We start from the raw sequence: 20695 nt of genomic DNA on the forward strand, positions 1-20695 counted from the left end.
GTAAACAATTACCTATTTCTCCAATTACGTGGAGTAAATGTCAATTTCTTGATCACTTAAGCCTGACTATAACACACAGAGATTACAGTCTATAAACTTCAAATGCTGGTTAAAATTTCTGCTGGTAAACTTTAACTTTGTATCAAAATGACATAAAAAGTTATTCCTCATTTACTTTTGTACATTTAACTTCACTACATTCTGTACATGTAGTTGCATGTCGGCAATATTAACAATCTTGAAATTATCATTTATGATACTAATGAACTCCTCAGAGACCAATACTTAATACATGTATAACTGTGGAATAATGACAAAAAATTATCATAAACCTGTCTTGAGTTGAAATTGTGCTAAAAATAGAATTTCATTAGGCAACAGAGGGGAAAATACTTATTTGAAAATATTTAAATTGAATACACAAAAGTTGATAGATTACTTTGTTTACTAATCCAAATGTGTAGTACTAATCATCTGTTTGTCTCTAAAAATAGATCAACAATTTTGATTGGACAAAATGATAAAATCATACATGCACGGCCATTGCTGCTATTTTTAAAACTTTGGTTAGAATTGAAATGGAAGTCGAACAAGGACTTCTGACTTTGTTTTGAAGCTACATGTAGCTTCCTGGCAATGTCAAAAACCTTTTCCAGAAAATGTCAGAGTTCTCCATAACCTCTTTTTGCATGGCACTGTATTATTTTCCTTGCTCCATGAATTCAAAACAAGTGCAATATATTAATTTAATGTGCGCCATGTATTCAAATTTGCATAATTAATGCAACAAACAATTTATCAAATATGTTGTTTGTTTCTTAATGATAATTAATATTACATGTACATAAACATTGAATATCAGAACGCAACTTGTGCAATATTTCTACTAAGATACAGTTTTTTTAGGGGGAATTTGTGAGAGGAACATCTCACAACTTTTGTTCCATGCACATCATGTTTATTTTATTTTTTTATGACAATATAGGTCTGGTGAATGTCCTGTACTTGGCAATCACAATACTGGTATACCAGTATTGTGATTTAGAAAAATAAATTTTAAATGTACATATATATCTATAGTATTGTAGTACATGCAAGTATTGTCATGAGTATATGAAAATTTAACTCAAGTACTGTTTTGTAATTACTCATTTCTTTACAGTATTAACTTTTATTGATTTAGTAACGTTCACTTTGATATGAAAGACTGCAAAAACTGTTGTATGATATTTATTTCGTACATGTTAGAAGAAAATTAAGCACTATTTTAATGAAAGCACAAATCAAAATATCATGATAAAATTACATATTAAGGTGGTGATACACAGCTACTGTTATTAGAGTGAGTCTTAAATCGTCAATGGTCTTAGTCTTAAGTGGACTTGTTTCTTGTAGTAATTTGATTAGGTCTTCATATTCTTTCCAAGTAGGTCTTTTTCCCCAGGGACATGCAAACCTAAGCGATCGGTGGAAGGACATCGCTGTACAAAATTTTGAATACCAGCATTGACATTGTGCACAATACTGGTATACCAGTATTGCGATCGCCAAGTATGTGAGATCCGGTCTGGCAAAACTTGCTTTTCTGTTAGGCCCAGTGTCCAACAGAAAAATGCAATTGTTTACATCTCTGATAGGATGGGGCAACTCAGTTCAAATGAACATGAACAATGTGCATATTAATACATTGTTACTTGGTAATATAAATTATATCTACCACTTAATTCAATTAAGGAAGGATGTATTGACACACTGTCCACTCCCAAAGAGTCTGCTCTTGCATAATAAGAAAGATCCTAAATATAGACGGTAGCCCGAACTTTTAACGAAATCGGGATATCATAGGAAAGCGTAATCGATTTTGTTTGTTTGTTTGTTGGGGTTTAACGTCCGAGCAGCAATATTTCAGCTATATTCAGACGATGAACATGAAATGGATGATAAAATGAACATGAAATGAAAAAAAAAGGATGGGACACAAGGATAATAGGGACGACAAATTTTGATTGCCACTGGAAAAAGGGGGGAAGGGTAAGGTCGGCAATTTAGCCTCCTGTGGCGGCACGCAAAGGTTCCTACTCCTATCGAATACCACAGCAGGGTTCTTTAACGTGCGAGGAATGTGGCATCTTTCCCAACACAGTGCACCACTATGGTTTGCGGTCAGGTTTTCCATATTATAGCCTGACAACCCCAGCATATAACATGCCAGGGCCAGGGGTACCCCATTCCACCTCCTGGGGCACACATCCCAGTTGCTCTGTGGGCAGAGCGCCTAGCCCCCGGCTAGGTTTCTGAGCACTATTTAGTCGCCTTTTACGACAAGCTTAGCGCTGCTGCAGGCCTATTCTTTTGACACCCGGACCTGCACGGGGCAAGCGTAATCGATGTGAATCGACCAAATGCAACTAACTTAACGATGATCATGCATTTATAATGAAAAAAAAATGCCATGTGTTTAATTCTGATTATAAACACCATCATCCATATCACTACATTAGCCTATTGGTATATGTATTTACCATTTTTTCACGAAGATAACACAACAAAATCCGGGCTACATGAAGGCTTCCATTTTGTTTTCCCGCCAACAGGTTTGTGCTATTCGGACCAATGGGAAATCGGACCAAGGATTTTTACAGTTGACTAAAGTACGTTTAGTTAGTTTAAACAATGTTTTTATTTAGTATAAAGCTGAAATGGATTGGACAGCAGCAATGATAACTAATGTGTGTATTATCACATGCAATTTATTTTTACATAGCAGCACCCGAAATGAATATTTCATTTGAAAATCAGCCTTATTAATGAAGTGATTGGGAAAATACAGAATTTTTTTCCCAACGGATTAGTCAATTTTTTTGGCTTCGGTCAAAAATTCGGACACATTTTCTCGTTTTTTTTCAAAAATTTCCTAGGGAAACTTCCGGGAGGCATTATAACTGAAGATGAAATAACTTTGATTATAATGAACCTGAACCTATAAGGAAAAAGGCGTGTGGTCCCGGTAAGATACACACACATATATATATATATATTACGTCTCAGAATGTGACGACTCTATTCGCTACACTGCTCCATCGGATCAAATTGATACAGGGAAGAAATGTAAACATATAGAAAGGCCTGAAAAATTCCCAACGATGTTAGAACTCTCATACCGCTGTGAGATCTATGACAACACCGCCTGCACAAAGTCCAGCGCCATAGACCACTCGGCCAGCTGGGCTATATAAAAATATAGCTTTCGCTTGCCGGGTCATTCCTCCTCGTAGGATTAATCTAGGGCTGTAACTTAGTACACGATGTATGGTAGTACGGGACAGTTCATTTAGATGTTATTATGTAGGATAGAGGATCAAATTATTAATGCATGTCACAACAAATCACTATTATACAACGTCTCAGAATGTGACGACTCTATTCGCTACACTGCCCCATCGGATCAAATTGATACAGGGAAGATATGTAAACGTATAGAAGGGTCTGAAAAATTCCCAATGATGTTAGAACAGTCAAATTGGCGATGCAAATTTTTGGTCGTTCCCTCCGCGGGACTCGAACTCGTACTGCTGTCACATCTAAAGATATATTATTTAGAAGCTACCCCTTTACAACGGGGGCACCAGCTACCAGGGTAGAAGTAAAGGCGCGTCTATCATAGTTACAAAATGTACAATAGCACTGCTAGAATATTCAGCTGCATTAACAATAGAAAATATTATCGTTCATCAATATAAAATTCCTGTGAGAAACACAGTCATGGTTATCATAGTACATAAAATGTTATTTCTGTGATTAAAAATATCAGCAATTTTCAAGAACATCATCGTGCGTAAAATATCAATCTCAGTGAATGAGTCGTAAAATATCAATAAAATCTAGTCTCAGAATAAAATATGACATAAAAAAACAAAAAAACATCATTTCCATTAAAAAACACTAATTAAGAATACTGTGACGAAAGTTAAATAATTCGACAAGGTACATTCTACCATAGAAATCATATGACAAACCAACATCATCGTTAAAAGCATAATCTATATCACCAATAAGAAATAAAACTTTGGCACTTGGCGACAGTTCACTGAAGTTCAAGCCAGTATTTACAACCGGGTTGAAAACCGTATTATATTTTGACCGTATATGATCGAGTGCTGGGCACGTAAGTAAAAAAATGTTCTAAATCCTCGGCGCTATTCGAATCGTATAGCGGACACCGATCAGTTTCAGGCATCTGCATTCTAAATAGATTCTTATTTAGACTTAAGCAGTTCGTTCTGGCAAGCACTTTTAACCGCGAGGATCTAAAGTTGCTAGTGTCATTTAGGTACATCTGCATTCCAGTTTTGATATGGCAGTGCTGGTAGAATCCAAGACTACTCTTCGATACAACATCAAGAAATAGTCTTTGTCTTGTGACACTGCCATACTGCCGACTGAAATTTTCCAGACAGGTTTCACCCATTATCGTGTTAATCTCATCAAAGTAGTTCCAAATATTTTTGTTCCGACGAATCATTTCGTTTAATACCCGCTTGCACAGTCTGTCATTCGGTAGGTCAACAAGACGTTTAAAGTACGCAAATTTTTGTCGTTTTATGAAAGCGATGACTGGCTCCCATCCTAGTTCGAGAAAAAGAGCATTCCGCATGACTATCTTGGCGACGCGGTACTGTCAACTGTCTAATAGGTCTTCATTTGTGGCTGACAGTGGCATCCAAACGTCAAAACCGTGTGCCTTTTCTGCTTTTAGCCAACGTAGAGCATTTTCTATTGATTCGCGTGAAAAAGTAACGGATAAAATATTCTCGCCCCGACCGCGGTTTTTCACAATCTCAGATAACTGATCAGTAACTAGTGATCTGAAAGCGGGATTGACATTTATGTCTTTACCTATTTTACTGAAGTACGAGCTAAGGCAGTTACAAATTTGAACTGCATTCTCTATATAGTGTTCCCTGTTATTAGGATCAATTATTCGACTCGGGTTTGTGTCATCCAGTGGTCCTCTCAGCAATTTCCAAAATTGCTTCGTATTCGTGTTCTGTCGCATATTCTTTACGGACAGACTTCTAACTTTTCTATCTAGCTCCTTCCGCTTAATCGCTTCGTGTAACGTTTTTTTATAAACCTCCGATAAGTGTCTGCCAAGCTGACTATCATGCTGTCGCGCTTTATTATGTATTCGTTGTAATCTATTCGCGACACGCCTCTCCTTAAGCAGTCGATCAAGATCTTTGTCCAAAAATGATCTATAATTTTTCACCACCGGAACCCTTTCTATGACTGTTTCAGCGGCAGAATTTACATTTGACTTCCAAATATCCCAGATTTTATCTACATCGTTAGATGTTTCATGCCCATTTTCACTGAAAATCTGACATAGGTTCCTTTTGAAAAGATCCCAGTCAACACCTTCAGTTTTCCACATGAAGCGTTTTGGGTTCTGTTTCTTTCGAGCACCGTCAGATGTTTCACGAAACTGGACACGCAACATAACACGATCACTGTGGAGGTCTAAAGAGCCTATCTCATCTACGAAGATAGATTTCACGCCAACGCATAGCCCGCCCGAAAGTAAAACGTAATCAATGACCAATTTCTGGTCATTTAATATTCTGCTATAGAAACCATCCCAACATTCGAAAAGGTTTACAATTTTTAAGCCAGCGGCTTCTTTAAACCGATTACGTCTAGTTCCGTTGTAACTTTGCTTTCCGTCAGTGGCTGTCGTTTTGCCAGTATACTCGCATTTGCTGACACATCTGCCATTGAAATCACCCGTTAGACAAATTTCGTATCCAAGACTATTAAATAAAGAACAATTTTCGAGGAGTTCGAAAGACAATTTATCAGTAGTAGGCTTATCTACTCCGTCGTTTGGGAAGTAGGCAACGCCCAAAGCCGTTTTAACGTTATTTAAGCGACATAAAATCCAAAGCCGTTCTAGATCATCATTCGTACTGCCAACGAGATTATCGTCAAGAATTTTCAATTTAGAACTCGCACAAATGCCTAAATCACCCTTTTCTTTTGAACCAGTTCGACATACCGACCTAAACGTAATTACAGTGCAAGTTGTGGGGTTTGTCGTTATACGGAAGGAAAGTCTCCACTAAACACAAGGCATCAGGTGTATACTCATTCAAATACTTGTTTACCTCGTGGATTTTACTCCTGATGCCCCTTATTGTTAGGAAGTCAACCGACGATTTTGTAGGTTGTCGTTTATTTTTCCGACCGCTATGGTGACGTCGTTTACCAGAGGGTCTTTTCGTCGATACAGACTCAACGTAATCTGAACTGTCGCCATGTACGGCACTAACATCATGGCTAATAACCTAATAACTACAGTGTTTTGCTTTATGACCATATCTAGAGCTTGCGTTACATTGTATATAGTCAACATACCTACAGTTTTTAGAGATGTGATTGTCTTCATTACATAACCAACACCTACTCCCACCATTGTTTACATTTTGACGCCCATCATTATTCATATTATGACGGCCATCTTTGTTGTTTACCTTTTGATGGCTGTAGTCTGGGTGCACCTGCTTATCGTTATGGACACTGCCCAGGCTTTGAAATATGTCTAGCTGGGCCATGTCCAAAGCTTCGACGTCCACCACGGTTTGCCAGCCCACCCCCAAACAGCATGCATCCTTTGGCTGATGGTTGTAGCGTTGGCTTTTAGTTGTCGTTGGCAAGACAACGTTGGCCCAACGTTTGCCCGATGTAGTAGTCCGTAGTTAAGGACATGTTTCTTCTTGATTTATTTTTAACTAAAATGGTTTTTAATTGACAAGCAAATGTTTAAACACGACATTTTGAAATTTTAAATACTTTCATATCATAAAAAGGTTCTACGTTGGCCCAACGTTGGTCCAACATTGGCCCTACTATATTTGAACAACCATTTCATTTTATGATTCTCTTTAAAAACTTGTTTTAGAAGCGAAATCTGCGTGAGAGTATTGTTAAATTTTGATTTTTAAATCAAAACCATGATTACATTATTTGCATTATTCTACATTTGTCCAACCCAGAGCCAACAGTGAGCCAACACTGAACCAACATTGAACCAACGTTGAAAGACGAAACGACTTTGGTAACAAATATGTTAAAAAAGACTTAATATTATTCTTGATGCAAAAATTAATGTCGATCTCAAGAAAGTGAAACTAGAAAGCGAATCAGGATGTATGAAAGCAAATGTTGTGTTGCATTTAAACTGCGATACCAAGGTGGGTCAACTCTAAATCTAAATATATATATTTATTAATATAGTTTTACTTCCTTCAAAAAGTGTAGTTGGCTCTTTTCTTGAGTTCTGTTAACTGCATGTTTAATATACATGCACCAAGTATTCGCATTTAATATTTAGAACTTAATAACACAAAATAATTATTATGAATAACCAAATCTAATTATGGTCTCACTAACCACTTCCGGGTCAAATGGCCACCCCCCCTCCTATGTAGTACCAAAAACACACTGAACCTAGACATGTGCATTGTAAGTGCATTATTTGTGTGTATTATGATTAAAAGTAGTCAAAATAAAGCTGAGAATGTGTACTTTAAAATCATATATGTAATTAACTACAGAAGTGTATGAATATTGTTTACATGTGTGAGTAATTTGCCTCCATGCTGTCATTTAGCAGAACAGGTAAAAATGTGGATTTTCAGTATTATTTATTCAAGTAAATTTTGTGAAAAATTTCTATAATCATCGTACCATTAGCATAATGATTTTGGAAGCCTTACTTTCCAAGCTTCGCATCGGTATGCAACTTTAAGATATCATTTTTCCTGGGAATTCACTGTGAGACTTTGAAAATTACTTTTTTAACATGTAAAGTAATGGAAACGTTAGAAGTGGTTAGTGAGACCTATGAAAACAATATTGTACATGATTATCTCCCCCTTATGCAGCTTTGTAACTAAGACCACAATACATCTTTTTAAAACAAAAATTCTCTCTCATTAAATAAATGTATACATATTTTCAATGTAAATTCAGCCTAAACACAAAACATTGACATATATTATCATATGTCTATTCAATGCAAAAAAATTGCAAATTTTTTATAATTAGTATACCAATGCTCATAGTAACTGCTAATTTAATAATAGGTTTTCTTGTTTTAATCTTGTAAACTACAATCAGCTTGTCATTGGTATATTTTAACGGTAAAAAATTTATATGATAAACTGAGGGGAAATAGCAGCCCTTACTCTGTAGGAGTGCACATCAGCACGCTGCGGCATGACCAGGATATACATAATAAAATAATGTTCTAATACCTTAAGGAATACAATCGTCTGGCCATATGGTTGGATTAACGTTGGGCTTATGTTGGCCAAAATTGGGGATTCGTTGGGTCAGTGTTGGTATTACGTTGGGCCAACATTGTGTACCCTACGTTGGCCAAACGTAAATGACTCCGTTGAACCAACGTTGGCCCAAAGTAGGAATGCTGTCTGGGCCGTTACTACCTTTACTTGCTGGTTGTGTCTCTTTGGCAGTAATACCAAGGCTTGAGGCAAGCTTTGCTGAACCTCTTCTATTAAGGTGGATACCATCTTTAGCATACAAGAGACAATTTACAGCACCGTTTGGTAATCTGAAAGAGTCATTATGTTCAACAAATAAACAGTTTTCATTTGATGCAATTTTACTTAGTATTACATTACCACGTCTAGTGTTGCCACAAATGTCATCCAATCGGGGGCAGATAGTTGCAACTACAATGTTCTCACATTTACTCTGCGCAGTCTGAAGAAGAGTCTGATAGTCATCACGCAAAGTTTCCTCATCGAACTCAGCACTGGTACAAAAGAGTAATCAAGGGAACCAAGGTTATAGCGGTAATCAAAAGAATGTAATCCAGGGACAAAGACCCGACATGGAAAACAGACATACACAACAAAGAACATACAGCAACTAAAATCACACACACAAAGCAACAAAAGCAAATGAGCAACTCGGACTCCACTAAAAAAAATACAATCGTTTACAATCGTAGCTACCAATCTGTAATATGATGTTCTCATACTGTTCATCATTTGTTTTACTAAGGAGTTCTGCTGTGATGTCCGACACTATACTTCCGCGGACGTAAAGTGGTTCAGTGTCTAATTGAAAGGCGGTCTTTGTTGTGTCGCGAATCACGCAACTTCCGGCAAGTAGTGTTCCACCTTCAGGCGTATCAGGTTTCGTATGATCGACAGTAAGATTCGCTGCGCTATCGTCATCGTTACTTACGTTTACATCTGTCTTTTTCTCGTTTAATTTTCGCCTTTCAGTTTTATCTAGTCTATCTCGGAGCTGGATATTTTCCTGCTGAAGAATTTCTGCTTCCTGTGATGTCTTCTCAAGTTTCACTTCGACCTCATTGTATCGAATAATAAAACATTCTAACATTGATTCAATGTTTATAACTCTAGATGGAAGGAGTCTGCAGCCTAGGCAGACCCAGAAACCTACATCGGTATCGTTTTTGTCTAGAACGCAGGCAGAATGGAACCAAATTTGGCAAAAATGCATCTGATCATGTCGACGTCTGACTTGTTTTCATTGCATATACACTGGTACTGATTACTGATGACTGGTTTATCAGTCTTTTGTAATTTCTTGCTTGTCCGAGGCCTTGATTTTGTCTCTGATTTGTCTGAATCTTCAGCTGATTTTCCTGTTACTGACGTTTCAACGGTTTCGTTGGCGACCGTCTTAGTGATGCTGTCATCAGCGGATTCGGACACATCTGAATTATGTTATGGTTGACTTTCATACAAAGGTTCGTTTTGTGTGATGAAGAGGTCGTTCATTGAGTCCGACAGTTCATCAACCACTTGATTTTCACTTGTTGGTGATGTTTTCTTTGTTTCTGTGGTGTACTTTACCGCATTTTCCTAGTTATTCTCGGAGATGTTACGCCTGCTCTTCTTCGCCTACCTATCTCATCCTGAAATTAATTATAGAGAGCGTTCGAGGCATAATGACAACGTTCTTTGAGTATGTCTAATGATACAGTATACTCTATGGCTTGGTTGAGTTCTACTTCCATCAAGTCTGTATTTGAATTTATCGAATTTCTTTAGTTCAGCTAAGGTGAGAGAACGCACGACTTTTAGGTATTTTTCTTTCAATTTTTTTTCTGCTTTCATCAGACGCTCCCGGATCGGCGGACTTAGTATTAACACTTCCAATTATTGCGATTTACCGTTAATATAGCTCCAGGCTAACAAAGTCCAAAGTCCAACACGACTGAATGAAACGATCTCACCGCTAGTGATAGATTAATATACCCTCAGTGAGATGTTTTCATCGGATTTGTCGTGTATTATATTTTTGTATCTTCATAAAACATCGATATAGACAAAAAATATGGACGCACTTGATACAAAACGAACATTTGTTATATGGCGGACAAATTGTAGTAAATACACTTACTTTTCTGTTTAATAAAATAGTGATTCAAACACGCATTCCAATGCAATGGAAAAATGGTTTCATCGTACCGATCTACAAAGGAGGGAATAAGAATAAATCTTCTCGTGACAGTTATAGACAGTATGTCTTCTTTCCTGTATACTGAAAGTGTTTGAGAAACTGTTGTTTTCTCGTTTACAGTGCCATGTTCTTTCGCCTGATATATTCCCTAACCCCCTCCAACAAGGATTTCAGAGCTGTTTAGGATGTGACAGCCTCATTTATATTTCATGAAACTATATTCCACAATATGGAATTACACAGTAATGTTTATTCTGCCTTCCTTGATAGCCGTAAAGCTTTCGATACAGTCTGGTGTAAAGCCCTAATGTATAAATTATATAATATGAAAGTAAGGGGCAAAGCTTGGTGTATCATTGATGATATGTACTCAAAAACTGAAAGTGCAGTTGTAATGAATCAATGCAAATCTAGATATTGTACTGTTGATGAAGGGGTACGTTAAGGAGGTGTATTATCTAGCATGTTATATTCAGTCTTCATTAATGATTTATTAAAACAACTTGAAACATGTAATCCAAAAATGGGGGTTGACTGTATAACTTCTTGTGCACCATGTCTTGCTGACGATATTCTTTGCGTAGCAAATTCGCCGGTTAAACTCCAACAGATGCTTGATATATGTTCTAATTATGCTAATAATTGGAGATTCCAGTTTAGTGCCACAAAATCATGCATTATGTGTTTCAGCAAAAATAGATTTAAATCGAACTTTCAATGGACACTTAACAAACAATGCATTCCTATAACGGATAAATATACTTATCTGGGTATTGAGGTGTGTGATAACTTAAAATCTACAGCTAGAATCAATTCCGCCTGCAGGAAAGGTCGTAATTCGTACTTTGCAATTACAAACATTCGAACTGAAAACATCAATCCAATAGCAATACTTAAACTTTATAAATCTGTCGTCGTGCCTACATGCTTATATGGCTGTGACTTTTGGTCCGGTTTGAGAAATCAAGACATTATTCAGCTTAATCGTCTCCAACACTTCTTTGTAAAGGACATTCAGAGGTTCAAGCCCCGAAAAAGGACGGATATGTGTGAAAGTATGTTAGGACTAAACCCATTAATATGCGAAGTGGAAAAACGAAAACTGTACTTTTTTGGGAAACTTTGTAGAATGGAACCAAAGAGCATATCGAAACAATGTTTTCTTATTAGACGTTTTACCTGTTTACCAAATACCAACTCTCGAAATGGTTTCATTCCGGGCGCTTTCAATTACAGATTATTCAAAAATACAATCTTTGTGAATTCCTAGATACATATCTGAACTTTGGTAATTTTCCATGTAAATCTCAATGGAGAAACACAGAGACTGCCGCTATTAACTCAGTCCAAAATGATTTATGGCATGACCGTGTGGTTTCAGATAGTAAATTCACAAGGTTCCATCAAGTGCACACAAACATATCTGTTGCTGACATGTGGCGTTGGCCGTCGTCTTCCATTGACCGCAGAACGGCATTTTTGTCAGGGAAGTCTATTTATAGATGAACTTGACTTAGAGATCGTCGTCAACCAAATTACGTAACCAGGGTAGACGTTTCAATTTATAACTATCAAAATAACACTCCGCGAGTTATTCTCCTTGCAAAGTTTACATTATGATATCGCTCCGCCGCCGATCATACTCCATGTCAAATATGTGATGTTTACTTTACGTACGACATGGGGGTATAACGATATTAACACTGCTCACAGGACATGGTAGGTTGAAAAATATCCGTCGGAATTTCGGGATTTAAGCTGGAAAACATGAATGCTACATAAAGAAACTTTCTGTAACATTAATACTAATGTAGATGTACATTACAATTGATATTCAGCTGATTTAGTGATTGTTTGATACACTAACTTTTTGAAGTGAACTCGATAGTGAGCTCGGACTCACAAACAACAACAACAATAACAAAAACAAAAACAAACATGGACGCCCCCATACATGATCCGCCTTTCATTACACAGTCACAGCCCAACCCAACTTCGACTACTGGTTTCGATTCTCTTGATTCTACTGACCCTACAAATAACAAACGGCCTAGTCCAGAAAGTCCCGAAGGTTTGCCTGCAACAGAAAAGCAGACACAGCGACAAATCCGGAGACGTAACTCCTTTGGTGATATGACAGAGCTGAAACCACTTACAAAGAAGCAATTAGCCGCTCAGAAAAACCTCGCTGACAAAGTCCTAGAGATATTATCTAGTCCCGAGGTGCTTGACTCTATCATCCCTGTGTTAGCCAGTAAAATCGGCCAGTCATTATCAACCATGATTGAGCAACAAGTAAATGAACGGGTACAAGCAGAAACAAAATCACTGCGAGAAGAACTAGCGAAACAAAGCGCTGATATTAAACACAATGAGACTAAAATTTGCAAGCAGTTTATAGAAATCTCCCATCTTGAAAGGGTGACAAGGGAGAGTATTACTGCTGTCAAGGAGCGCGAAAGGGACATTGATGCTTTGTATCAGAAAATAGCTGACTTGGAATATAGATTGGAAAACCAAGAACAGTATTCCCGTAGAACAAGCCTCCGATTTCACAATGTACCCGTGCCCATTGGTGATGACGGAAAAATCGCACATCCAGTAAATACCGACCAACTCATATTAGATATATGCAACCAGAAAATGAAGCTGAACATCCAACTTCAGGACATAGGTCGGACACACGTCATCGGTAAAGTGCGCAATGGTAAATCGCAGGTGATTGTCAGATTCATATCCTATAGGACTAGGCATCTGGTGTACTCCAATAAAAAAGCACTGAAAAATGACTCTAACGGTACATTCATTTCTGAAAATTTGACGCAGTTCAGAACAAGTCTAGTCAAGAGGATTGCCAAGCTTAAAAATGACAATCAGATAGAGGCCTACTGGACCTTCGATGGCAGAATATTTGTCAAGCGTACAGAAGATAGTACAAAGCTTATTATAAACTGTCATGACGATATCTCCAACCTAGAGCGAAGGATCCGGGAGCAACCACCGTCATAAAGTGTCTGGAATGATGACCAGAATAGCAATGATGGTGTAGAATAACTTAGTTATTATAAACAATAAATTTGTAGAAACTTAATAAACTTTTGCCAAATTAACAATTCATAACTGTCAACCAAATACTTTCTTTGTCTGTGTACTCTTTATGTTTTAATATTAGAACTGTGTATTGGGTTCTAAAATATCCACGTCAAAGTGAAACACGTGATTTTTCATTGTTATTGTTACCTGGTTATTGATACTCACCTGTTCCACCATAGGGTTTTTCCTGTTGCTAAATTTAGAATAGACCACTTACCTTGACTAGAAAATTTCACATGTGTGATTAAAAGATGTTCATTCTCTCATTGTTTTTCCTCGACAACTTCATAAATTCTCTGGACTTTATGATTAATTATAAAAACGATTTCAAGAGTTAAATCTTTTCCGGCGAATCAAAAGTAGTTGATTTCGTTTTGGAATAATTTCATTAACCAGGTTTTATAATCTTAATACCAATATCTTGCTTGTAGACACTGTTAAAAAAACAGTAGTTATTTAATATATTGTATATAATAAGTACCAAGTGTATATCATTCATTCCTGCTATTTAAAATCAAAACAAATGCTGCTTGATGTGTATGAATGAAATATAATGTCATTTGAATTCAAAATATCATGGTATTGCATTCAAAATTACTCATGATACCCGAATAATTCATTTTGTTTGTGTTTTGTAGTTACTGTAGTCCGTGTTCAGAATTATTCTAAAATATATTTTTATACTGTAGTTTATGTATTTTCCATCGTAATGTATTTTGTACTTTGTTTTGATTTTGGATTGCTGCTAGGCCTGAAGAACTGTAATACATGTCCTAGACCTCTGCTGTTGCAGTTCTGCGGATCTGTCAATCCTGACAAAACCACCCAATGGGTACGATGTGCATTGTGATGGATATATCTCTGCAATTATTTAGAATGATGCTTTATATCTAAATTTACTAAATACAAGTACATGTAGTTATACAAATTTTCAGCTTTTATGATTTACCATATTTTAATGCATTTCTGTGTTCGTGAAAATCTCTCAAAATGATCCCTAAATTCCCCAATGAAATGATATTTGTCTTTTACCTGTATATGTCTCCATATCTTGTGTTTTATATTGTTTCTCTTTGTACATTTTTATATCTGTTTATCTTTTCTCTTGGTGATGATGATTTGATACGGGTTACACTTTATAACCATGGCTGTACTGTGGTAACTTACCTTATATCTGTCCCTGTATTAGATGATGGGTAGTGACCTTAGTACTTACAGGGCAGCCATTGGTATATTCAACAACAGAAGATTTGTCAAATCTGGGCCACTAAAACCGTCAAAATCCACCTTCTTTGAATTGTTGTGTATTAATCTAAAATGTACATTTCTCGTCGTCAATCTGTCCATCCTGCAGTCAGTTAATCCTAATATTGACATTGTTTTTCTGCTTTTTGTACTCCATTTTATTTTGATCATCGGTAACATAGAGATGAACCCTGGTCCAGGATCATCTACTAGGTCATCGGTCACCGACAACTCACTATCGATATGTAACATCAATATCCGAAGTATCAGAAACAAACTTAATTTCTTAAACTTGTTTTGTGAAGATTTTGATATTATTTCCATCACAGAAACACACTTAGATCCAAACATTAAGGACGAAGAAATCCATTTAGAATCATTTTCTAAATCCATTCATCGAAAAGATAGAAATGCGTTCGGTGGCGGTATCTTGATATTAACCAAGGAAAATATCCATGTAAAACGAATGAATATGTTGGAAAATGATGTTGATGAAACTATCTGGGTCGAAATTAGTGCAAAGGGTCAAAAATTTCTATTATGTAATGTTTATCGTCCACCAGGTACAGATTCGGAATTTTACACGCGCTTGAACCACTCGATAGGTACAAGTTACCTATACAGTCACGGTTTAGTGATCTGTGGAGATTTGAATACGGATTTACTTGTCAGAGAAAATAATAGACTTCTCGACACAATGAATCTGTTTAATCTCACTAATGTGATCAAGAAAGCAACAAGAGTAACTGACCAACGTAGATCTTTATTAGACCCTATACTTATTAGTGATACATTGTCGTACAGCTTTTCTGATGTTTTTGATGTTCCGAGATCAATATCGGACCACGATGCAGCTGTAGTATACCTACTGTGCCCACATAAAGAATCCGTAGCCTTTAAAAGACATATTTGGTTGTATGATAAAACGAATAAAGAAAAGTTTTCAGCTGATTTACAGGCTCTGGATTGGAATGCCCTCCTTCCCGACGGTACAGATGTAGATCAAATGACTGATATATTTACAGAAACATTTCTGGCCGTCGCGGGGAGGTCCATTCCAACTAGGGAAGTTACCATCAGACGAAATGACAAATCGTGGTTTAATAACGAATTAAGAAGGGAAATAAGAAAACGTGACCGTTTACGGAAAAGGGCATTAAAATCAAAAACCGACGATGACATTCTTAAGTACAAGAGGCAGAGAAATAGAGTTAATAATCTTAAAAAATCAGCAAAAGAAAATTTCGAAAGTAATTTGGACAATTTCATTTTAGAAAATGTTAACAACCCCAAAGCGTACTGGAAAATAATGAAAATGTTGATAAAGTCAAACAAAGGTTCCAACTCTATACCCCCACTTCAGAATATTATAAACGATCAGGATTTAAATGATATAGCATATGCAGATGACGAGAAGTGTGCATTACTAAATAAATATTTCTGTTCAATCACTAAATTGGATGAAGAAAATCATCAAGTCCCGGAATTTCAAAACCGAACAAATCATAAATTATCGGACGTACATATAGAAGAGTCTGAAATTATTGATATTATTAAGGTTCTAAAACCAAATAAAGCATCTGGACCCGATGTTATCAGTCATAAAATGCTTCAGCTGTGTCCTGATAAAATCGCTCTCCCATTGCAGAAAATTTTTAATAAATCTATTCAGCAATGCAAATTTCCTACTAGTTGGAAATTGGCAAATGTGACTGCTCTCTTCAAGAAGGGTGATACATCTTTACCATCCAATTATAGACCCATATCATTAATAAGTTGTGTTGGAAAAGTAATGGAAAGAATAATTTTCAAATATGTGTACAACCATCTTCACAGCAACAATCTCATCTACAAATATCAATCTGGTTTTCTTCCAAAACATTCGACTGTCCACCAACTACTTGAAATTTATAGTAACATCCTAAATTCACTTGAGAAAAAAGAAATTAACTGTTTTGTTTTTTGCGATTTTTCCAAAGCTTTTGATAAAGTCTGGCATAAAGGTCTTATGTGTAAGCTAGATTCGTATGGTATATCAGGAAATCTTGTTAACTGGTTTAAAAGTTATTTATTAGATAGACGTCAAAAGGTGATTCTAAACACATCATCCTCTAACAGCTGCTCTCTGTCGGCTGGAGTTCCTCAAGGCTCGGTCCTCGGTCCTCTCCTTTTTATAATATACATAAACGATATTGCAGGGAATTTGACATCTCTGTGCAGACTGTATGCAGATGACACTTCTTTCAGTTACTCTGACTCTGATAGAGAGCAGATATTTTCTGTTATCAGTCATGATTTGGTGGAACTGGACAAATGGTCAAACAAATGGCTTATGTCATTTAATCCGGACAAAACTGAGATTATGGTATTTTCAAACATCGAAAAGCCTGATTTTAATTTCTCCTTAAACGGTACAAGCGTTCCAATCACAGATTGTCACAAACATCTTGGTGTTACATTTAGTAGCAATGCTAAATGGAACGATCACATTGAAAACGTTGTAACTAGTGTTAAAAAACACTTGAATATCTTGCGAAAGCTAAAATACCAACTTAACCGTAATACATTAGAGAAATTATACTTAGTTTACATTAGACCCATACTAGAATATGCTCCTGAAGTCTGGGATAATTGTGGGGTTTGTCTTTCGTCTAAATTAGAAAGACTTCAATTGGAAGCTGCTAGAATAGTGACAGGTTTACCTATCTTCACCAACTCAGAAAAACTCTACGGAGAAACTGGTTGGGAAAAATTAGAAGTGAGACGTAATAGGAGAAAGTTAAACATGATGTATAATATCGAACATAAAAATGCACCTGCATACCTATGCGATCTAATTCCACCTAAAATCCAGTCACTTACAAATTACCCACTTCGAAATGGAAATGACATTATGCAGCCTTTTTGTAGACTATCTGTGACAAGCGAGTCGTTTTTTCCTTCTACAATTAAAGAATGGAATAAACTCGATATCTGCACGAGAGAATTAGATTCAATTTCTAAGTTCAAGCCCGCTTTTAAAAGTAATACAAATATCTTGCAAGTTCCAAAGCATTTTTCTTTTGGTCCACGGAAACTAAATATTATTCTGACCCAGCTAAGACATTCTGTATCTTCCTTAAAGCATGACTTGCACAGAATGAATATAGTGGATGCACCTTTTTGTAGATGCGGAAGAATGGAAGATGTTAATCACTTCTTTTTTCATTGTCCGTTATATGATGAAATAAGAGCACGCCTTTTAAACCACATTAACTGGATTCCTGATACTTTAACAATAGATGTTGAACTTCTTACACGTGGTAGTTTGGAATTAACATATGATCAAAACATAAGTTTATTGAAGCACGTTCTAGCCTTTATCAAAGATTCTGAGAGATTTTCTGTTGTCTAGTAACTTGTAAGATATTACTTTGTGTACCCACTCTCCTACCACCATCATCACCATCATCATCACCACTACTTTTCTGTCAATTTTTTTTTTTTTTTTATTTCTTTTCTATTTCTTTCTCTTTATTTTCTATCTTTAAATTTAACTGATCATTATAAGTATACACAGTTGATGCATGCTCAATGTCATTTTGTTATTGTATATTATACTGTATTTAGGAGAGAACCTCGTAAGTGTGATTCACTTTTGTTCAATCCCTTTTGTTTATATGCAAATAAAATATGTTTAAACTAAAAAACGATATTAAGGCTATTTAATATGTGTAGAACTGCAAGATTTCAATGATTATATAATATTAACTATTTAAATTTTGACGCAGAAAGCTGGACTATTTTGTCAAATTGATCCAAGCATTAGCAGGGGGAAGCTCAATCGAGATTTGCCAATTTATTTCTCTCGATATGACCCTTTTAAATAAGATGTCGGGAGCCTCTAATGACGGATTTTCGGAGCTGCAATGAACACGTTTTGTGTAGTCAGTATAGAATACAGTGGCGAATCCAGGGGAGGGTGCATGGGGTTGGCATTCCTCCTTTTTATTGGAAAATTTCATGTATGATAATTTGATCCAAGGAATATAACTTCTGTACATATGATGCAAATACTATGTACATATATGTTAATTACTACATGTATATATACATAAATAAAATAAAATGTTAAACACACATGTACATACATGTAACAAACAATGAAGTATTTAAAATAGAAAATAAATAGAACTGTTAAATTATTATGATTTCAAAGCAGAGACATAAACAATGTCTCTGTTTGAACGGTAAGGATGGAAGGAGGTCATTTGACATATTCATCACATTCAGTAGATAATCTTGAACTATCAAAAGGAGGGGTATCCAGTAAAATAAAGTAATGTCCGTGGTACGTGAGTGGACACAATAGCCATGATATTACATATACACTTGTACATGTTCCTAAAATCCAAACTTCCACATCGACCGTAGACCTTTATCACATACCCTATATCACACCCATAGACCTATACACATACCCCATATTACACCCCTAGACCTGTATCACATACCGTATATCACACCTTAGACATATCTCATACTGTATATCACACCCCTAGACCTATATTGCATATCGTATATCACCACTAGACCTATATTGATTTCTATATCACCCCCTATACCTATCTTGCATTCTATATCGCAGCCCTAGATTTGTATTGCCTTCTGTATATCAAACCCCTAGACTTATATTGCACACCTTTAGACTTATATCGCATACCGTATATCATACCCCTAAACCCATTACAAGTACCCTATATATCACACCCACAGACATATATTGCATACCTTATATCGCATGCATGCCTAGACCTATATCGCATGTTGTGTAGCATACCCATGGACCTACATGGCACACCCTACATCACACTCCTAGATATATATTATACATCATAAGATATCACACCTTGCACAGAAGACAATTAAAGTACATTTTTTATAGATAAAATATAAGAAAGAAGGAACATGACATGCAAAAATCTGTTTCATATGCAGTATCAACTCTCGACCTATATCACCCAGTGGCCCAGTCGCCCTTGAGTTGATATAGGAATCTCCTGTTGATACTACATGTGATACAGATTTTGGCATGTACTATACAGTGTGGAATTTAAAGAAATGGTAATACAATGTACTTGACTGAAAATATACATGTATTTTAAGCATATGACATGGAGAAACCTCCTCTTGTTGGGAAATATTGTTACATGTACATATAATTTAGTGCAAATCAGTCAAAAATAAGGGTTGGGTGGTTATAACAGTACCAGGTTTTTACTGGTTTTTAAAGCACCTGGTCAATATTCCCACAGTGATCAATACTGGTCGATTGAAATTTTGCAAACAAATTTCTGTCATTATTCATAGTTTTTGTCTAACATTAAAAAATGTTAATATAGTATATATCTACTACATTTCAGTGTTCTTAAGTTTTATTCTTTCAATTTCTCTATCAGCTGTATTAATTAGCATTTCTTCTCTAAAATAATTCAAATTTATCAGAAATAACATAACAAACTTTACAAAAATGTACAGTGTATTCCATGAGCACATCTTTGTTTCAATAACTATTTATAACAGGTAACACAAGTAAGAGTAGAACAGGTAACTTTTCACATGTCGTTGTTAAAACAACATCCCCTAATAACCAGGAAGATAATAAAAAGTAGTTTGAAATGATGAGTTTAAAACAATAAATTAAAGTCATTTCATTTACCAGACAAAAACCTTCTAAATACAGAAAATAGAAAGCTTGCTAAGGTTATTGCTTTAGGGCTTCTTCCATGTATAATTTTAGCGACCTGCTGATTTATGATGATGTTTTGACCCACATTTCAAAATCTCTGGATCA

The 20695-nt window shown here is 36.0% G+C and overlaps 2 protein-coding genes across 3 annotated transcripts in view; one reads left to right on the forward strand and one right to left on the reverse strand.

Annotated features, from left to right (window-relative positions):
- The window catches only part of LOC148598898 (replication factor C subunit 1-like), a 37508-nt gene extending 30882 nt beyond the window's left edge, over nt 1-6626 (reverse strand). For both annotated transcript variants that reach the window (XM_088560567.1, XM_088560565.1), the window contains exon 1: nt 6531-6626. In XM_088560567.1, coding sequence (XP_088416693.1) covers nt 6531-6611 — 81 coding nt within the window. In that variant the 5' untranslated portion in view covers nt 6612-6626. The remainder of the gene's footprint in view (nt 1-6530) is intronic.
- A 5649-nt stretch (nt 6627-12275) lies between these two features.
- Nucleotides 12276-14267, forward strand: LOC148598899 (uncharacterized). The gene has a single exon (XM_088561036.1). It carries the CDS (start codon nt 12463-12465, stop codon nt 13531-13533), a length of 1071 nt encoding a protein of 356 aa, XP_088417162.1. The 5' UTR covers nt 12276-12462; the 3' UTR covers nt 13534-14267.
- The last annotated feature ends 6428 nt before the right edge of the window (nt 14268-20695 follow it).

The sequence above is a fragment of the Perna viridis genome, chromosome 14, assembly GCF_037379345.1.
Source record: "Perna viridis isolate PV_CMFRI_1.1 ecotype Kerala chromosome 14, ASM3737934v1, whole genome shotgun sequence".
Lineage (NCBI taxonomy): Eukaryota > Metazoa > Mollusca > Bivalvia > Mytilida > Mytilidae > Perna > Perna viridis.